This window comes from Hippocampus guttulatus, chromosome 8 (assembly GCF_054856545.1).
Source record: "Hippocampus guttulatus isolate MCC_2025c chromosome 8, RoL_Hgut_1.0, whole genome shotgun sequence".
NCBI classification, from domain to species: Eukaryota; Metazoa; Chordata; class Actinopteri; order Syngnathiformes; family Syngnathidae; genus Hippocampus; species Hippocampus guttulatus.
This window is the reverse complement of record NC_141268.1, coordinates 23,909,328-23,928,613: the sequence shown is the minus strand read 5'-3', so window position 1 is coordinate 23,928,613 and position 19,286 is coordinate 23,909,328. Positions and strand designations below refer to the sequence as shown.

The following is a 19,286-nucleotide window of genomic DNA, read 5'->3' as shown; positions in this document are numbered from 1 at the left end:
GCACGCGCATCGTTTGGTGCGGCGGGGCGCGCGGGCGGTTCTCGGAGGAGAAACGTTGCCGTTCGGGATGGCGGGGCTTTATCGCGAGGCCCCGTCGACTCGGGGCTCTCGAGCCGGATGCGTTTGTCTCCGCGCCCCGTCGCGCTGCGCTAACGCGCGCGGGCCGAAGACAAACGCGCCGGATCGACGGGATTCGTTGAACGCTTTGACGGTCGCGGTGTCGGGCTTGAATCGTTGCGGTCAGCTAAGGACGTGCCGGCGCCGGCCGCGGTGACCGAGGAGGCCAAGGAGCAGCTGGCGGAAGCCTCCGCCGTCACCGAGAAGGCCTTCGCGACCTACCGCCGCGAGGCGGAAGCCGAAGAGCGCCGGACGGCGGCCGACGTCCCCTCCGCGGCGAGCGCCCCAAAGGACCGGGACGACGGCGAGATGAGCGTCGTCATCACCGTCATGCGGCCCATCTTGCGCCTCATGCAACTGCTGTGTGAAAACCACAACAGAGATCTGCAGGTGGGTCGACGCGCGCGCTCTCAGAGTCGCGCCGTTCGAACTCCGAGCCAGCCTTCTTTTGTTTTCTTCCTGAAACTCGGTCGAAAATAGGCACCGGTTGCAGAACTTGTCGCGGCCCGTCACCGTCTGCTTTCGCTACGAGCCGCGCGTTGTTGTCGTTTCGTCGCGGCGGGCTCGAGTCAGCGGGACTTCCTCGGTGCCTCCGGTCCGGAAACTCGGTCGCCGCCGAACCACTTTTGGGGCAATCCGCAGCTTCCGTCTTGTTCTGTGGAACTTTTGTTGATAGGGGACGAGCGCGTAATGTTGCGGCTCGCGGTCCGTCGATAAAGCGTGAGCCTTGTCGTCGGCGTTGTTTTTTTGGTTTGCTAAACACGACGTCCACATGGATGCGGCACATATTTGCGGGTGGCGGATTCTTGCCGCGTCGATTGGAGTCGAACAACGCCACGCGCGCTACGCTATGGCGCGCCTGAGCGGGCGTCACTCCGCCGTTTGATGACGTGCTGCGTACGGCATTCAAAAACGCGGACCGGAGGCGCAACGAAAATTCCAGACACGCCGGCGGAGGTCGAACAGATCGACAGACGTGGAAGATGAAGGGGCGGGAGCCAGCTTCCACGGACGCGGCCGAAAGCCGGCTCTTTTGTTCGCAAAGACACGAACGGTGAACTCCAAGCTGCGATGCGGTCGGATGTCGTCACCCTTTGATCTCGTTCCTCCGCAGAACTTTCTACGCAGTCAGAATAACAAGAACAACTACAACCTGGTTTGCGAGACGCTTCAATTCCTGGACTGCATCTGCGGCAGCACCACCGGGGGCCTGGGCCTGCTCGGACTCTACATCAATGAGAAGAATGTGGGACTCATCAACCAGACTGTGGAAAGTCTCACCGAATACTGCCAAGGTCCCTGTCACGAGAACCAGGTGACTGGCGCCCAAACGCGCACGCCAGAGAGGCGCTTGGCTGATTGAATCGTGTTCCGTCAAACTCATTGTGGAGCCCTTTTTTCCCCAAGCGGGTCTTCAAACGTATCTCCCTTTGATAAATTAGCCCCCCCCGTCCCCCGCCCCCAATGACGTCATTGCTTATTCTGCTCCCATTTTAGTCAAGGCCGTGTCGATTTGTGACACGCCCTTTGTCCGAGCCAGCGCCCGGCCGGCCCTTCTCGCGCTCCGGCTGATTTTCCCGACGCCGGCCCCCTCCCGTTCGGCCTTCGATTTGACGAGCGCGGCGTCCGGCGCCACGTTGCCGTCCTGGCTTCCCGCTGTCGTCGGCTCGCTTTCTGGCCAACGTTTGAGCTCGGCCGTTTACTTTGCTTGACTCTTCACTTGCCTCAAATTGTGCTTTGGAGGGAACGCAAAGTTGTTTGCTCACCGAAACCAGATTGAAATCGCCTCGCGCCGATCTTATCGTCATTTTTTTCCCCGCGAGCCATCAAAAGAGACGTATTTGCCCAAATCAACAACGAGGCGGCACTCGGGCCAACTTGACCTTCCGCCGCGAGCCGTGACCCCCCTCGGCGGCACGTGACTGCCTGCGCGATATCCAAATCGGCACGCGCGTCAGTCACGAAAGGAGCCGCCCCCGCGGCGGTTGCGCGGCCACGCGCTTGTTGCCGGCCGCCGGCGGTTATTTACGCAAACGCGCGGTACGGTCGCCGCAGTCCCGTATCGGATGAGCGCGGCGTAAAGTCGAGTCGTGGCGGTCACGCGCCCGCCGTTCTCTCTCAACTTCTTTTCGCTTGACTTTGAACGCCGCGACGCCGGCGGACTTCCGCGCGCTCGGCCCGGCGCCCGCCCCCTCCCCGACCCGATTAGTCCGCGGCTGACCGAGTCGCGTCGCGGTCCGCCGGCCCGGCTCGCGCGCGAACCCGGCGGGTACCGATCCCGCGGCGCGTGCCGACGCGGCGGGCGCTTTGTCTGCGCGCGCGCCCCGCCGCCGGCCGGCCGGCGACCGGCTCGGGGCGTCGTCTCCCTTCCGCCCCGAGTTCGCCGGGATAGGCTGCGGCATCGCGGCGCGACCCTGTTCGGGATGGGAAATGGATGGGCGACTGATTCAATGGCGTGGTAAGGGGAAAAGAGAGACCGACGAAATCAAGAATTGAAGAATCGCCGGTGGCACGCGTCGGCTGAGAACTTTGCGCGTCGACGGCGTTCACGGCTTTGTCTTTGTTTGCCCCGCAGAACTGCATCGCCACTCACGAATGCAACGGCATTGACATTATCATCGCGCTGATCCTCAACGACATCAATCCCCTCGGCAAGAAGAGGATGGACTTGGTGTTGGAACTCAAAGTGAGTCATTTTTCCGCCGGCCCCGGGATGGGCGATGACGAGTTGTGACGCAACCGTGCGCAGCGCCTCGCGTTTGCCACTCTTACACATTTTGCAAAAAAAAAAAAAAAAGCCCCACCTGAGAATTGAGGCCACTTTGATCGTGTCCGGAGGAAATCGATTCTTCTCGTTGATTGCCAGAGCCGCTTCCCAAACGTCCCTCCCGCGCTGGCCGCGCGGGATCGGTACCCGCTCGGCGACGGTGCGGACGCGGGCGGTCTTTTGTCTCCACGCGGCCGGCCGGCGACCGGTTCGGGGCTCCAAGCGGGCCGGGACGGGCTCGGGCGGCCCCCCGCCGGCCCGTTGGGCATAAGAGCCGTCGGAAACGGAAGTCGGCGCATCGGCGTTTGAAATCGTCGCGTATTCAGGAGCGAGCGCGGCGAGCTCCGCGCGACGGGGCAATACGAAAGGGCGGACGCGATGCGGCCCGCCGTCACTTGCCGAGGAACGACCGTTGGTTTCTCCGCCGGTCGCTGTTCCCGCAGAACAACGCCTCCAAGCTGCTGCTTGCCATTATGGAGAGCCGCCACGACAGCGAGAACGCCGAAAGGATCCTGTACAACATGAGGCCAAAAGAGCTGGTACGTGCCGGGCGCCGGCCCGCCGATACTCCGCTCGCTCGCCGCGTCGGGATGCGGTCGGGGACGCGGCCATCTCCTCTGTCGCCGCTTGCGCGTAGGTCGAAGTGATCCAAAAGGCGTACATGCAGGGTGAACTGGAGGCGGAAGAGCCTCAGGAGGGAGAAGACGGGGAACGGGAACATTCGGCATCGCCGCGAGACGTCGGCCACAACGTCTACATCTTGGCCCATCAAGTAAGCGCGCGCGCGCGCGGCACGCGGACTCTCCGCGTTTTCTTGTACGCCCCCTCCAACGTCTTCGCTTTGAAGACCGTCGCGCGCTCGCTCGTGCGAGAACGTCGGTGTCCGTCGGCCGCCGCCTTCCCTCTCGCTCGGCGGGGCCGACGAACCGAGCGGCGCTCTGCGTAAGACGTTGCGCTGTTTGTCCTCAAAGTTGGCCCGACACAACAAGGAGCTGCAAGCCGTGCTGAAACCGGCCGGCGCGTCCGGAGAGGGCGACGAGGCGCTGGAGTTCTATGCCAAGCACACGGCTCAGATTGAGGTCAGTTGCCACTCTTTCAGCCTCTTCTCAACGGGGGGGTTTCATTGAATAAACACGCGTGGAATCCCTCTGCACGTTTTGTTGGAAAATGTGGCGCGTTGGGAGGACGGGAACCGGCTCGGGTTTCTCTCGACTTGCAAACTCTCCGAAATGAAAAAGGGCGCAGATGGCTTCTTTTTTGCATTATTGCGGCGGTAGAGAGAAAAACGTATGAAGCGCCGGCTTAAACGCTCCCCATGGCCCCACCTGCGCAGTCGGCTCAGATTTCGATGGCCTTTTTCCCCTCCTCTCCGATCGGCGCCATCGGAGAGGAATTCATTTTGCGACACGCCGCGCCTTCTTCCGAGGTCGTCTTTTGAAACGCGATCCGACTCGTCGCAGTTTGACCCTCACGTAAACGGAACGCCGCGCGCGTTCGCCAAAGCCGCGTCTTCGGCCGTCGCGAAACGGCAAAGCCGCGGACGCGCGGCCGACGGGAAGGCCCGAGAGTGACTTTGGCGCTTCCGTCTAGATCGTCCGTTCGGACCGAACCATGGAGCAAATCGTTTTCCCCGTGCCCAACATCTGCGAGTTCCTGACTCAAGAGTCCAAGCTGCGCGTCTACCACGCCACCGAGCGCGACGAGCAAGGCAGCAAGATCAATGACTTCTTCTTGCGCTCCGAGGACCTTTTGAACGAGATGAACTGGCAGAAGAAGCTGCGAGGTACTCGAGAGGCGACTGGTAACGCAAAGCCCGCTCCCTGTGCGTCTTCCTCCTCTCCGACTCGATTCCTTTTTTGTTGCCTTCCTCTCACATCTCTCCGGACCCGGTGAAAAGCGCAGCTCGTTCCGCCGGCTGATCTGCGATCCGAGACTCTAAATTTCCATGCGTCCGGCGCCCTGGCTCCTTTCGGCATAGGCCAGAGTCGAGACTCTTGCGACGCTCCTCGCCCGCTGTGACCTCGGGACTCGCGTTTTCCAGCTTGCGACGCACGTATACGAGCGTCAAGAAAATATGTACGATCCTATTTTCAAATGAGGATGAACACCTTCTCTGGACCCCCCCCCCCCCCCCACCATAAATTGGATTGAGAAAGCCATGAGCGTGACAGAGAAGCGAAGCGGGAGGAAGTGCAATTGTTTTGGAGAAATGAGACAATCGCTGCTCAACCGGTGTTAATTGACAGATGGGGGGGGGGGGGGGTTTGGGGGGTTTTTGCACAGCGCCTTTATTGATTGATATCATTAGAACCCCCCCATTAATGGAGACAAACACAAATACAAATCGCGTTATGCCAGACGAGTCCAAAGGAGGACCGTTGCCAGATCCGCCTTCAGGCCGGCTGCTTGCTAATCAAACTATTCTTCGCCTAGTCGTCGGATTCCCGGCGAGAAAAAGTTGATTGCGTCAACCTACCCTAAAATGAATGGCGCATACTCCCATTCAAGCCGGGACTCGATGAGGTGAACGTTGGCCTCGCGGAGAGATCTGAGTGGACACGGCATGCGCAACGTTAGCCCATTGCAATAAGTGCCAGAACTCGCCGCTTCCTTCATGTCTGAATTCTTGGCTCAAGCTCCTCGCGGCTGCGCTCAGCTTTGTGCGCGTGTGCGCGCGGTGCACGAGACGGAGTGATGCAATTGTGGTCTCACCGTTGATTGTCGCAAGACTTTTCTCTTCGGTCGGAGGTCGTCAGGTGTGTGAGGATTCAAGCAGGAAGCGTTGTTACTTTTATTCAATCCGCTTTCGGGTGTTTTCATTTGGCCGGCGTAACGAGACGGGCGAGGCAAAGCAAAGCGGCTTTAAGTCCATCAAATGAAATTGTTGCCGGGAAAATGCTCGATTTGCAACCGCGGCCGCTAAAGCGAAGCATTTAGCGCCTGAAATGTTTGGACTCTTCAAGGTGGGAGATCACCGCCTTTGATTCAGATTTGTATGGAGATGCCTTTTTCAAACCGCCAACATCGGAACTGATATTTGGTCGACTCAATGAGGCAATATTTCATTTGCGAGAGATGTCGTCGGTGCGCCGAGCCGCCGCCCTTTGTTCCCCTTTAGCTCGATGAGCGTGCCGTGACTCGTCGCGCCACCGGACGCAAAACACGGGGAGGATTTCTTTATCGTGGGAAATATACGACTTCTACCCAAATGAATAAGCGCAAATTCTTCCGCCGACGCTCACGGCTTGTCGCGCGTGACGTCTTTTGCTAAAGTTCGGAAAGTCCCCCGCCTCCGCTTCCCCTACTCGTGCCGGCGGGCCGCCGAAAAGGAATACAAACAACGACCACAAAAAGGTTTCGGCCATTGCGCCGATCTCCTGACCGCAGTCTGAGTCCCGCCTTCGGGGATGCTTATGTTTGAAACTCATCTCGTTTGCGGTCCCCGATTGACAACAACTTGAAGTCGTTTGCAAAATGTCGGCCTTCCGACAGACTTTGATCGAGCCGCCGTTGTCGGTCTTTCCGATGAAATGCGCGTGTTCATTTTCAGTTGCCTTTTCTGTTTTATTGGCCATCGCGTTGGCAGCGTGTGCAAATTCATACGCTTCATTTGATGAGATGGCCGCCGCCGCTTCCGAAGCGCTTGTGAGGTTTTGTTTTGCCGTTGACGACCGCGGAACGCTCGTTCTGTATTCCATTGGGTCTGAATTATTTGCTGCGACTTCCCCCGCTTGATCTTGCAGCCCAGCCCGTCCTCTACTGGTGCTCCAGGAACATGTCTTTCTGGAGCAGCATCTCTTTCAACCTGGCTGTTCTCATGAACCTGCTGGTGGCCTTCTTCTACCCTCTTGAGGGCTTTCGTGGAGGTTAGCGAGCTCAAACTACGTCGTCCCCCCCCCCCCCCCCACCCGTGTCGTCTGCAGGAACTGCTTATATTGTGCACCGCTTTTATGTCTTCACCGAAATAAGAAGAAGAATCTATCTTTGATTAATTGAGGCCAGTCGTAGCGCAACAGTTTGAGTTGCGCTGCGAACGGTTGTTCGCGACAACAACAAAAGAGTCGAGCGCCGATTGCGCGCAGCTTTCACTCTGACATCATTCCTCTTGCGGGATCGTCATAAACGTCAGAATGATAATTGAGGCTTCAGACTATATCGCATGTTCCCGCCATCCCTCTTATTTGGTTGATCATGAAAATTACACACGTGATTTATTCGCTATTGAATGAAGAAGAAGGAAAAAAAAAAAAAGCCACGGCCGTGACCGTTTCCTCCCAGAAGTCAAATGCTCTCTTCGGAGAATCGATAGAAAACAAATCTCACTTTCCTTTTTGCATCGCAGATGTGAAAAACATCACATGCTCCGTTTTTTTTTTTCTTCTCCTCTCCGAGGAGCAAATCTATCCCGCCGCCGATGATCTCTGCCGGGGTGATGGGGCGCGCGTACCGGAATGCGCGCGAGGGCTCTCGCCATGTTTTGCTAAAACTGGGAAAGTCCCCTCGGCGCTTTTTTTTTTTTTTTGCTCCTTTCATGCGGATACATCGATATTCCTCTGGCGCTTTCACAACAGCTTTAGCCGTAACAAAGCGCTCGCCTGACGCAACGCGTTCGCACGAAATGACAACGATGCAACAGAACGCGTCACATTAAACATCGACCGCAAACGGGGCCGCGATTGCGATCCGCCTCGCTTAAGGTTTCATCAACTAAGTAATCATCATCCGAGAAGGACTCGGCATTTTCAGGGCACTCGAGGTCAACGCGCGACCCAAGCCGATTTAAAATGGGTACGCAAAGTACGAAAGACACAACTCTACAGAACTGCGCCCAACAGACTCATGGATACGGGCGAGAAAAAAGCCAGCATTTTCTTGCTTGTCGATGAGCTTCCGTGTCCCTCTCTCACGGTTGACTTCTATTTCACGGGCTGATTCGCCAGCTCGCGAGCGATCGGTTGTCGCCATTTAGCCGACTTGGGTCGACGAAACGGTGAGCGCGCACGGCCGCGTTCTTGGCCGCGCTCAACACCTCGCCCTTCTTTTCCCTAATGAGCGTTTTGGTCGTGCCGCCTTTCACGCGGACGGTCCGGGTTTGACATCCCGCCGGTGCCCCCGATACCCTCCCGCTGCTCAGCCCGGGAAGAACGTTTCGATCGATAGGAGGCGTGTGTCAGGAATGTCATCCGGTGTCGATACAAACGCCCAAGCTGCGCCAAACAAATCACGTGAGCCGTGCCCCCAAAGTCACAACTTGCAAGCAAACTCCTTCATCCGTTCCGCATCTGTTTAAAAGTCGCCAGACTGGATGTTTTCCGTCCCTTTCCCGGAACATCATCTATCTCGAAGCTTGCGGATCTGTCGACGCGACAATCCTTTGGTTGATTTATAGCCACAGAGCACGTGACCGCTTTGGTTGTTTTTGTTCCCAAAGTGGACATTTTGCGCTCGGGTCAACATCGACGCACGCAGTTGAAACGACTTCCTTGGCGACTTGCCTCGAGCAGATATCCCGAAACGAAAGAACGGGTGCAAAACGAGGTCCGGCAGAAATATCTCCGTCGTTCTCCGTGAACGGAATCATGGTCGCGGGCACGCGCGTGCCGTTAATGCTTCCATTGTTCCGGAGCGCAGAGAAGACTGGCATTGTGACGGTCATCGACTTTCAATTGTTCAGATCCGGGCTTGAACGGCGAGATCGCCTCTGTCGGGACTTCCTCTCATGAGCCGAGAGGTCGTCGGGGCGGCTCGCGAGGCGTCGCGCGGTCATGAGCGTCAAAGGTCCCCAAAGCTTCGTCCCATGACCGAACGATTACTTTGTCACGCCGTCAACGTGACGCCCGTTCCCGACGTGACGTCTTTGGCGGGAATTAGTCGGCGATCGTCGCGCTCGGCGGAATCTAACGTCGACGATCGATAAGTCGAGAATCTGCCCCCGAAAACAAAGCGCGCGCCGCAATTGCGGGTTGAGCCGCGGATTCTTTTTTTGCCGCGGCGCAAGCGAGAAGAAGAAATGAGGGGTCTCGGGCGGGGTGCGCGTGACGTCCGAGCTTCTCCGTCCGCTTTTGTGGCCAAGTCCGAGCGCCAGTGCCGTGCCCCCCCCCGGTCCCTCCCGAAGAATTCGGCCCGAGCCAAGTATATTTTTAGCCGGCCGGCTTACGTAACAAGCCTGGGGCCGAGCGCGGAGGCGAGGAGGAGGCTTCCGAAGGCGGCGAGCGGCCCGTCCTAGATCTGAGCGTCTTCCTGCCGTTTCGCCTCCTGGTTCAAACGGCGATGCGCTGCTAAGAGGGGGCTTGAAATGAAAACCGAAAACAAACAACGACAAAACCATTTGTACACCGAGCGGCGCTCAAAAGAGATTGCTACCTTCTCTCGATACAGGCACACCCGATGCTCACCGTGATCCTTTTAGAATAGTGCGGGACATGGGGGGGGTGATCTAAAAATGGAAACAAATAAAGCAACCCCCCCCCCCCCTTTCCCTAACATCATCTTGGGCTCCCGAGTAGCCACCGTTGTCGGGAGGGTGCGCTGATTTTGCTTTCCCGGTCCTCAGGAGCGCTGGAAGCTCACCTGTCGAGCCTGCTGTGGCTGGCCACGCTGGCTTCTCTCGCCATCGTGACGGCGGCGCCTCAGCCGCACGGCGCGCGGGCGCTCGCCGCCTCCGCCATCTTGCGGCTCATCTTCTCCGCGGGCCCGGAGCCCACCTTGCTTCTCCTGGGCGGCTTCAACGTAAGCGGGAGTCTCGGCCGACGCCCCGTCCGCTGTTTGCGCTTTGAAATCACCGGCGCGGCGCTGTCGTCAGTTGTGCAACAAAGCGGTCTTCCTGGCGAGCTTCGTCGGCAACCGCGGGACGTTCGCGCGGGGCTACGGCGCCGTGCTGGCCGACGTGGAGTTCCTCTACCACCTGCTCTACCTGCTGATCTGCACCCTGGGGGTCTTTGTCCACGTCTTCTTCTACAGCCTGCTCGTGGGTGAAGGAACGCGCGCGAGCGCGGCGCCGGGGCCCCGCCGCGCCCATTGACGGCCGTCGCCGTCTTCTCTTTCCAGCTCTTCGATCTGATTTACCGAGAAGAGACCTTGCTGAACGTGATCAAGAGCGTGACCCGCAACGGCCGCTCCATCGTGCTGACGGCGGTGCTGGCGCTGATCCTGGTCTACCTCTTCTCCATCGTGGGCTACATCTTCTTCAAAGACGATTTCATTTTAGCCGTGGACAGGATACCCCGCGGATCCCCGGGTAGGACGACCGCCTCTCGGCTTCGCCGTCCGCGTCGCGTTCCCGTCGCCGCCTCGGCTGCGGCCGGGACGGCCCGTCGCCTTCCTTTCCGTTTCGATAGCCGTCGTCCGATCGTTCTCCCGACCGCCGCCGCCCTTCTGTGGCGGAAGCTCGCGCCGAAAGAGAAAAAAGGGAGTTGAGCTCAAGTCTGGCGGGATTTGCTCAAGGCCACGCGCGACGCCGTCCCGTCTCCGATTTGCGGGTGAGCTTTTGGCAGGAGGTCGAATGGCAACTTTTGCGAGCGGAGGGGCGTTTACGGTCACTTGAGAGGTTCCGTTGAGCATTAAAACAAAAAGAGCCCTAAAAATGCAGGAGGTCGCCTGCGCTCTTGTAAAAATACGCCGCTCGACCCCGAAAATCTGAAGCTGATATTTTGCACATCCGTTGCCTGGATTCCTTGCAGATGTGGGAGCGGCCGCCGTGATGGGGCGCTTCTTCTCGGGCGGAGCCTGCCAAAAAGAAAACGGAGACGACTGTTCGGCGGAATCTGGTGAGTAGGACAAAAAAAAAAAGACAAATCACAGCGGCCGTATCCGTTGAGGGCTTTTGAGGTTGCCGGCTGAAATGGCGAGGCGCCTTGTTGTCTCGGGGGGGGTAAGCTTGAGAGATCCGACTGCGGGGGGGTCAGGTGTCGATGACCTTTAGGCACAAGCACTCTGCGACGGCGCGGAGCGCCTCCGGCCTCGAAGAACGGGTGCCGACAAAGCCGGCTTCCACCGGGTGAGGAGCGCGCGTGCCGCCTTCAAAGTGGCCCCGCTCACCGCCGGCACAGGTCTTTCTCGTATCGGCTTCACGTCACGGCCGACCGCGGGCGTCGGCGACTCCTCGCGCGGACTTGAATTCACCGAAACGTCATCGAAAGCGATCCTTTTCATTTGCGCGCCCTTTTCCGTTTGCCTGCCGTCCGTAGCGTCTTCCCTCGCCGCGCAGCCGTCGGCGGCGGTGATCGAGGACAAAGAAAGAACGTGCGATTCCTTGCTCATGTGCATCGTGACGGTGTTGAGCCACGGCCTTCGGAGCGGAGGAGGCGTCGGGGACGTCCTGCGCAAGGCTTCCAAAGAGGTACCAAAGGCGACGCGATCGATGACGGGATAAAGACACATCGCTGCGGAAACATCCCTTGAAAACGGGGCGCTCTATTAGAAAGGAGGCGAAACGCGGGAGCGATGACTTAAGAGCGCGCCCTCGCAGACGTCGCCGGCCCGCAACCCGTTCGGCGTCCGAATGGACCTTCTTTAAAGCCGAGCGTTCCTTCATTCGCCATTTGCCCGGAAGCGGGACCTTAAAAAAATAGCAGAGCGGCGGCTAATGATCATCGGCTCGTCGCCGCGTGGGCGGATTCAAAGGTTCCGCGCAAAAGAGCGCCGACGCGTGGCGCGATTGGGTGCGTGCGCGTCCAGCGGAGGCGAAAGGCGGCGTTTGGGAAGAGCCTCCGCGACCCGCTTCTCGTCTCGCCTTTGCCAGGAGCCGCTCTTCGCGGCGCGGGTCATTTACGACCTGCTGTTCTTCTTCATGGTGATCATCATCGTTCTCAACCTCATCTTCGGCGTCATCATCGACACGTTTGCCGACCTGAGGAGTGAGAAGCAAAAGAAAGAGGAAATCCTCAAGACCACGTGTTTTATTTGCGGTGAGAATCGGCCCCGGCCGCCTCCTCGATGACACGCGTGGGTTGCCGCTTCGCCCTGGTCGACGAGACAAAAAGTCTTTTCTTCTTTTTATTTTTCCTTCCCCAACGATCGCTCGATCGAGCCGCCGTTTCATCCGGCGCCGCCCTCCCACGGCAAAAGTCTTTGTTGTCGGCTTGATCGGCGCAACCTCTCGATGTACGACGAGGCGAATAGACGCTCGCCTTTTCTTTTTGTAACTCCGCATCGAGAGTGCGCCGCGCATTATTTCTCGACGTTTCTGTTAGCAAACGACCGCTCTGCGTCTTTGTCTCTCCGGCCCTCGCGATGGTACTTCCTCTTATTTTTGGGGCCTTTTTTTCGCCTTGGTCACAAGCGCAATTGCGTCACGTCGCCGCGAGTTAGCCGAAAGGGAATAATAGCCAACGGGGTTTTGAAGGGAGCACGTCGCGAGCGCGACACCGACGCACGCGTGTCATTCGTCCTTTCTGCTCTCAGGTCTGGAGAGAGATAAATTTGACAATAAGACGGTGACGTTCGAGGAGCACATCAAAGTGGAACACAACATGTGGCACTACCTCTTCTTCATCGTGCTGGTCAAGGTCAAGGATTCCACCGAGTACACGGGGCCGGAGAGCTACGTGGCCCAAATGATCAGGGTGAGGCGCCCGCCACGCGCTTCGAACGCCCCGAGCCGACCCGACCGCCTTCCGAATTCCTCGCGGCCTTTGAAGCGCCGACTTTCGAGGGAGTCGTGGGCGGCGCTTTTGGTTTGTATCGCGGTGGCCCTAACCCGTCCCATTTCTCGACGCCAGGAGCACAATCTGGACTGGTTCCCCCGGATGAGGGCCATGTCGTTGGTCAGCAGCGACGCGGACGGGGAGCAGAATGAAATTCGAAGCCTCCAGGAAAAGCTGGAGTCCACCATGAAACTGGTGTCCAACCTCTCGGGCCAGCTGACTGAGCTCAAGGAACAGGTCGGTTTGCCAAAGCCGCCCGCAAAAAGCGGGACCTTCGCCTCGCCGCCGCCCCGCCGAAAAAGCTTTGCCGACGCCGCAAATTCAGCCTGTAATTTCTCGGCCGCTCGGCGCAGGTAGGACGAGGTCGTTGCGTGCGGCGGCGTTGCTCAATTCGTCGGTCTCGGCTGTTTTTCCAGTCGACGCAATCGGACGGTACGGCTCTACCCTTGAAATGAGAACCGCGCGTGAGGAAGCGAATGTCACCGAGACCTTTCGACCCAGACGGGAGGAAACGATGGTGTTGCTAAACGCGTGTGACGTAAGGCTGGCTTTTAAGTCTTCCATGTCCTTTTTTTTTTTTCATGGCTAGGAGTGCTGTGGCTTTCGTCTAAATCGGGGGCGTCAAACCGATGTTCGTCGCGGGCCACGTTACGGTTTTGCTTTCGTGAACCCAATTGAATGTACGATAGCCTCCGCAAATGGATGAAAAACACTTTTTAAAAATGGATTTTCAACGGCGGACCGGCCACAAAAAATGCTCGCAATATGGCAAGGACAATTTGCAATTCGGGTATTACGGCAAAGGTCATCAAGTCGCCGCCCATATACTTTTGCGAGCCACATAAAATGATGCGGCGGGCCGGATTTGGCCCCCGGGCCTCGAGTTTGACACCGGTGGTCAAAATGGTCTCATACTTGCCAATCTTCCGCTTAAAAAGCAGCAAACAAAATGTGTCAAATAGGCCTCCTTCTTCGCGGAAATCGGTTTCCATCCCGCCGCGATGCCATCGGCTTCTCCTCATGACCGCAACTCGGGGCCGATGTCGCTCACCGACGCGAAAGCCAAAGGAACGCTGCCGAAATGTTCAGCCGTGACGGGTTACTTTTTGTGTCAAGGTGCAAAGATCCGGCGACAAAGTTGACTGAACACAAAGCGTTTTTTTTTGTTTTTTGCAAGGCCTCCTCTTTTCAGGATCCACTTTGCGGATTGCGCAGCTTCCGTCTGATGGCGGAAGTACCGCGCGTGATAGTTGCGTACACAAAAGCCGTGTGTGTGTGTGTATAGAGAGAGAGAAACATTACTTACCCCCCCCCCCCCCCCCCCCCCACTTCCATGGGTCCATTTTGTCCGCTTTTAGATGACCGAACAGAGGAAGCAAAAGCAGCGAATTGGCCTCCTGGGCCACCCCCAGCACATGAACGTCAACCCCCAGCAGCCCGCTTAGGCCCGAGAGTCGGCGCCCGAAGCCGCTCGGCGGCGTCGGCCTTCGGCCCGGACGGAGCCGCGCCCCGACCGCAAGCTTGCGCGCCGCGTGACCTTTGTGAGTACGGGAAGTTGCGAGTTTGATGGAAAGGCCGCCGCCGTCGTCGTCACGATACGCGCCGACTCGGATCGTTGACGCTCGGCCGCGCTTTTCTAATTCGCCGCCGCCCGGAAAGGCGTTTGCGCCCAATGTTTCCAATGTCATATTGCGCCGGTCGTATTTCATTTGTCCGCTTTGGCGAGCTTCCATTCGAAGTCGCGTTTGCGTTTCGGGCCGAGCGAGCGCTGTTATTTGTGTTTGTCTTTTGCGCAATACCGTACGTCCGTTGAAATACGCGGCCCAACGCGGACGCGAGTTCCGTCCGACCGCTGATGTCGCGCCGTAGTTTGTCTTTAAGTCTTACCGGATCAAGTTAGGGACTTGGTTTGGACTTTTGCTTCCGCGCCCGTTGAGACGATACTCTGTTGACTAAGACGCCCGCCTCGCTCGCTGATCTTTTTGCGCACAAGAATGCGTTGCAAACGCCCGCCGCGTTTTCCTTCACGTGTGTAAAGCCAAATGCGAGTCCCCCCTCCCCCCCAATCATTTTGTGGCACGTTCCAAATAAAGCTGCGCCGGCTCCAAATTTAGATCGTTGAGCTCTTGATGCTGAATAAAGATATTTGTGTCCAGCGGTCACTGCTGCCTCGACGTCACAACCCGGGGGCGCGGAAGGCCAGAGTTGTTTTTCTCGCTCGCAGTTCGGAGGCAACGTGACACGGAACAAGCGGATCCGGTTGAGCGTGATCGCATTCGTGACGGCGAGCGTCAAGCGCCCGGCAAAAAAACCCTCAAGCGCGCAACCGCTCGGGAGCTCGCCAAATTTGTCCAAATGACACGCGTCGGCCCTCTGCCGTTCGTCGTCTCCCGGAATGTGTTCGCGGTCAAATCCGATCCGTTATTTCCGACGTTGAATCGCGTGAGCGTACGCCGAGCGAAAAATGAAAACCTGATTTGAAATGGTTCAAATCCGAACTCCGCCCGGCGGCCACTTTTTCCAGCGGTCGGCGGAGCGAGATCAGATCATCCGGATCGATCTCCGGGGGAGACGTTCGAGTGATGCGGCGGATGAAAAAAAAAGGGATGCGCAACGTTTGAAATGTTGCGACGTTGAATCGTTGTCCCGTCCTGCGGTCACCAATCGGTCGTCGAAACAGGATGAGGAAATAAACAGATGGCGTACTATGATCATCTCGATGGTGACGTCAAGCCGCCGGCCGGGTCGCGCGGCACGGCTCATCCCGCGTGCCCTGCTAAGATTATTCATGTCGTGATTCTTGATTCTTTTGCTTGTTTCTTGGTTGGAAGTGAAGCGTTTCGATTTTGCCCGCCGTGTGAGTGACTTAAGCCACAATAAAAGACGCTTTCTGTCTGTCTGCCGCTGCTCTACTTTCTGCCTTTGGTAGCCAAAGGGGGGTTGAGAGGGGGTGGGGGGGACAAAAGCTTGCACACTGGCCCGCGGGACTCCGAGCTCCCGTGGGTGGCGACGGGCCTGCTCCGGGAATAGGCTGGACTTAGCCGGCGCGCGTGCACGGGGGCGGGAAGGGAGGGAGGGAGCCGGCGGGGGGAGTCCTTGAAAGCACGTGAGGCTCATGTGATGCTCGGTGTGTTTGGAGGCGAGGGACGTGGCCGGAGTCACAGTCACAGGACTGCCACCCGCCCCTTCGCTCCTCGCGCACACTCTGCACTCAGTCCGACCGACGACGACGACGACGACGACGACTCGAGTCCGTCAGGAACGGCGCGCAGCAGCAGCGGCGCCTCACAGGGGGAGGGGGTGGGACCGACGCGCGCGGTGCACGCCGCTCGCCCGGGACGGAAAGAGGGAGCGCGCGAGATACGGAATAGCCAAATCGTCTGGTTTTGTCCCGCCGTCGGATCGCTTCTATTCGTCGTATGCTCGGAGACGTATGAGCAACACGGAGGCGATGAGGAGGGCGCAACCGCCGCCGTCGCCGGAGATCGCCGAGGTGACGGGGTAAGGATGACGTCACGATCCGGCTCCTCCGCCGAAACTTTGGCTCATCAAATTGGTTCGCTTTTCTGCCAAGGGTGGACTTCCCCCTGTACGCGTACAAGTCCGGGAGGGGCGCGAAACGAGGCGACGACGGCAGGGTAATTTCCACTTTTGTCGCCCCTTCAATATAACACGGCGAGAATCCGCGTCAACGTGAGACTCGCCCCCCCCCCCTCCCCGCAGGAGACCTACAAGTTGCCGCATCGACTCATCGAAAAGAAAAGACGAGACCGAATCAACGAATGTATTGGCCAGCTCAAAGATCTGCTGCCGGAGCACCTCAAGCTGACCGTGAGTCTTTGGTCAACCGAACCGAGTTTGGGAAAAAAACGACAACAACAAAAAGAAGATGAATTGCAGAGTTGATAGATATTGCTTTGCACGGCGTGGACTGAATCCTATCCGGCGTCTCGTGCGTGCGCGCCGCTCGCCGGGTGTGTGAGGCTCAGACTCTTTTTTGGCTGCAGACTGCCGTTACATAAGAAAGATCAACATTCTTATCGAAGGTCTTCCTGTTTTTAGACGCTGGGTCATTTGGAGAAAGCGGTGGTGCTGGAACTGACTCTGAAGCACGTCAACGCCTTGAACGGCCTGCTCGAGCAGCAGCGGCGGAAGATCGCGCAGCTCCAACGGGACTTGCAAACAAGTACGTTTGACCTTTTGACCTTACGGCGCGTGCATATATAGCGGACCGTAGTGGTCGTGAAAATCCCCAATGGAGGGGGGGGGGGGGGTGCTTTTACCCCTCCTCACCTACGCCTTCTTAATAAAAGCACCCCCGTACAATTAAGTCTAACTTGCCCGGCTCTACAAACGACCAAGACTAAAATGGCAAAAGGTGCTCGCGCGTTCCCCTGCGCAGACATCCTCTTCTTGCAGCGTCGCAAAACTCGGAATTCGGACTCGCGTGGATGTCGTCAAAAAGGCCGAACAAAACCCACGAGAGCGGATTTCGCTCATCCGTGATGTCGCCGAGTAACGTTCCTTCGACCGTTGCGGCAGGCGGCGGCGGCGGCGACGACGACGACCCGGAGGTCGGCGAGCGCATGTTCCGTCGGGGTTTCCACCTGTGCGCCGAAGAGGTCCTCCGCTACCTGGCCCGCCGAGACGGCGGGCGGGACCCGACGCCGTCCCGCGTGGCGGGCCACCTCCGCCGGGTGGCTTCGGAGGCGCTGCGACGTCAAAGCGGCCGGAGTTGGGAGGAAGCGCCGAAAGCCGCGGCGGCCCAGGGCCCGTCCGACAACTGCGTTCCCGTCATTCGAAGGACTTGCCGCGGCGCTCCGGGCGAGCGGAGCGGCAGCGACACCGACACCGACAGCGGCTACGGGGGCGAGCCCGACAAACGCCGCCCCGAAGCCCGCCGCTCGGAGGAGGAGGAGGCGGAGCTCCGGCGCCCGGCGGCCGACGACGGCGAGCCTCGGACCAAGAAGTCGCGGGCCGGCCCCTCCGAGGACCGAGGCCCCCCCGCTGCTGCGGGCGGAGGCCCCGGCGGCTACGCGGCTTTCTCCCCCGAGCGGCGGCCGCTCCGCCTCCCCTTCTATCTCCTCCCCCCTGCGGCGGCGGCGTACCTGCCCGTGCTGGAGAAGCGCTGGTATCCCGGCGGCGTGCCGCTCGTCTACCCCGGCGCGAGCGCCTCCGCTGCCGGCTTAGCCCCGGAGAGCCTCCCCCCACCTTCGCTGATGACCCAGAGGGCGGGGTCTCCGCCGGTACGCCACGGCGCCGTGGACCGCCCTCGACTTCACAGAGCTTCACAACGGGGCTCCCCGGCAAACTCGGAAACCAAAGAGTAAAGCGACTCGGGCGCTGTCGCGGTCGAGGAGCGAAACGAGGCCAAAGACGTCCGCCGCCTTTTTATCGCTTCCCGCGGGTCGTTGCGCGACTCTGAGACACTGCGAACCTGCGACGAGGAGTGTGCAAGAGACCCTCTTCGCTCAATGGCACGAGTCAATCCAGAATGTGCGCGCACACACGCACTCTACGATGAATGTAAGGATGAAACAAAAGCCCCTCGTGCGATACAGTTGATGCCGCTCGGACTCATTCGATCTGCTGTAGATCCAAAAATGAGAGATCTACTGATAATGTCTTTTCGGTTGTTTGTTTTTGGGGGTGTACATGATTAATGTTTGACCAAATTCCTCTCGGTGTTGACCGCACCATATCACTCCTCCTGCGGCGGTCTCGCTAGCTAAACAAACGAGTCTTTGTCAAGAATTCAGGGCGTTGTCCCTATCGGGAGGTGCGTCACTCGATCCGTTGGCGTGCGCGCACACGCTTCTGTGATGTGCTCGCAAACACATGACGGGCGCGCCACAGACTCGATCGCTCGATCTGTGACGGCGTGTCCTTTTTTGTTCACGGCGCTACTCTCTCCGTCTTTATTTTGGATACGTGAGCTTAATGAGTGTATTTGCGTCGCCGCCCGAAGAGGCTTTCGCGGTCGTCGTATGCCAAGCGCGCGCGTGGCTTTGGTTTTCGACCCGACTTGTCTTGCGTCTCCAATTCCAGACCGAGCCGAGCCCGATCTCCATTGACGGCGTTGCCTTTCAGTCATTGAGCGCGGACATACGGACAAGGTCTTTTCTGCTTTACGAGCACGTTTGCGTCTGCGGTGAGGGAATGTCAAGTTGGCGGACAAAAACGAACTCGCGATGGTTTTCTCTTGAAAGAGGTACCCTGGATTTTTAGGTTGAAATCTTGCAACGTACTCTTGATATATAGCCTCCATGAAAGTCCGAATAAACTGTTTTTGTGGTAGTTATTCTCACCCCTGCGGAATCCGCCGCCCGTTGGCGCACGTGCTGACGGCTCTCCGACACGCGCTTGCATAACACTTACATAACGCATCAAGTAGGCAAGTGGCTGTAAATGGGCAGCTCGTCTTAGATTACAAGCCGTAAACACGTCCAATTCTGAAAGATAGCAAACGAACTATGTGTCCGAGTCTTGGCAGCAATGCATTAGGAAAAGCTTGCGCCCGCGGTTAGGGCAGTTTTGTTTTTCTCAGCATCAAGATTCATATTCGATGACATTAACTGAGAAACAAGTAACACTACAATCGATGCGATTGGTTAAGCACGCAAGATAAGTTTGTTTTCAGAAAACGGCCATCTCTTTCTATTTGAAACTCGCATTCATTTAGTCACTGAACAGCATTTTTAAAGTGACACTTGTCCATCGATCGGTTGCGCGCCATTAAATGACGACTCGTGAATCTG

At 58.2% G+C, this 19,286-nt stretch overlaps 2 protein-coding genes across 11 annotated transcripts in view; both read left to right on the top strand.

Moving 5' to 3' along the window:
- itpr1b (inositol 1,4,5-trisphosphate receptor, type 1b) overlaps positions 1-15,817 on the top strand; it is a 41,367-nt gene extending 25,550 nt beyond the window's left edge. For 2 of the 10 annotated variants that reach the window (XM_086117501.1, XM_086117500.1), the window contains 18 exons: positions 245-507; positions 1,232-1,432; positions 2,693-2,803; positions 3,328-3,423; positions 3,522-3,656; positions 3,856-3,963; positions 4,475-4,667; positions 6,628-6,750; positions 9,438-9,613; positions 9,687-9,851; positions 9,932-10,121; positions 10,564-10,650; positions 11,071-11,222; positions 11,625-11,790; positions 12,287-12,447; positions 12,604-12,765; positions 13,887-14,069; positions 15,668-15,817. In XM_086117501.1, coding sequence (XP_085973627.1) covers positions 245-507; positions 1,232-1,432; positions 2,693-2,803; positions 3,328-3,423; positions 3,522-3,656; positions 3,856-3,963; positions 4,475-4,667; positions 6,628-6,750; positions 9,438-9,613; positions 9,687-9,851; positions 9,932-10,121; positions 10,564-10,650; positions 11,071-11,222; positions 11,625-11,790; positions 12,287-12,447; positions 12,604-12,765; positions 13,887-13,973 — 2,576 coding nt within the window. In that variant the 3' untranslated portion in view covers positions 13,974-14,069; positions 15,668-15,817. Of the gene's footprint in view, positions 1-244; positions 508-1,231; positions 1,433-2,692; positions 2,804-3,327; positions 3,424-3,521; positions 3,657-3,855; positions 3,964-4,474; positions 4,707-6,627; positions 6,751-9,437; positions 9,614-9,686; positions 9,856-9,931; positions 10,122-10,563; positions 10,651-11,070; positions 11,223-11,624; positions 11,791-12,286; positions 12,448-12,603; positions 12,766-12,944; positions 13,067-13,886; positions 15,428-15,667 lie in introns of those variants that run through there. The other 8 variants (XM_086117498.1, XM_086117499.1, XM_086117497.1 and 5 more) reach the window with 8 other exon arrangements.
- Positions 15,818-15,887: 70 nt separating this feature from the next.
- Positions 15,888-18,825, top strand: bhlhe40 (basic helix-loop-helix family, member e40). The gene is made up of 5 exons (XM_086117508.1): positions 15,888-16,029; positions 16,103-16,166; positions 16,252-16,359; positions 16,591-16,714; positions 17,071-18,825. The coding sequence occupies exons 1-5, from the start codon at positions 15,962-15,964 to the stop codon at positions 17,856-17,858; spliced, it is 1,152 nt and encodes a 383-aa protein (XP_085973634.1). The 5' UTR covers positions 15,888-15,961; the 3' UTR covers positions 17,859-18,825.
- Positions 18,826-19,286: the final 461 nt, after the last annotated feature.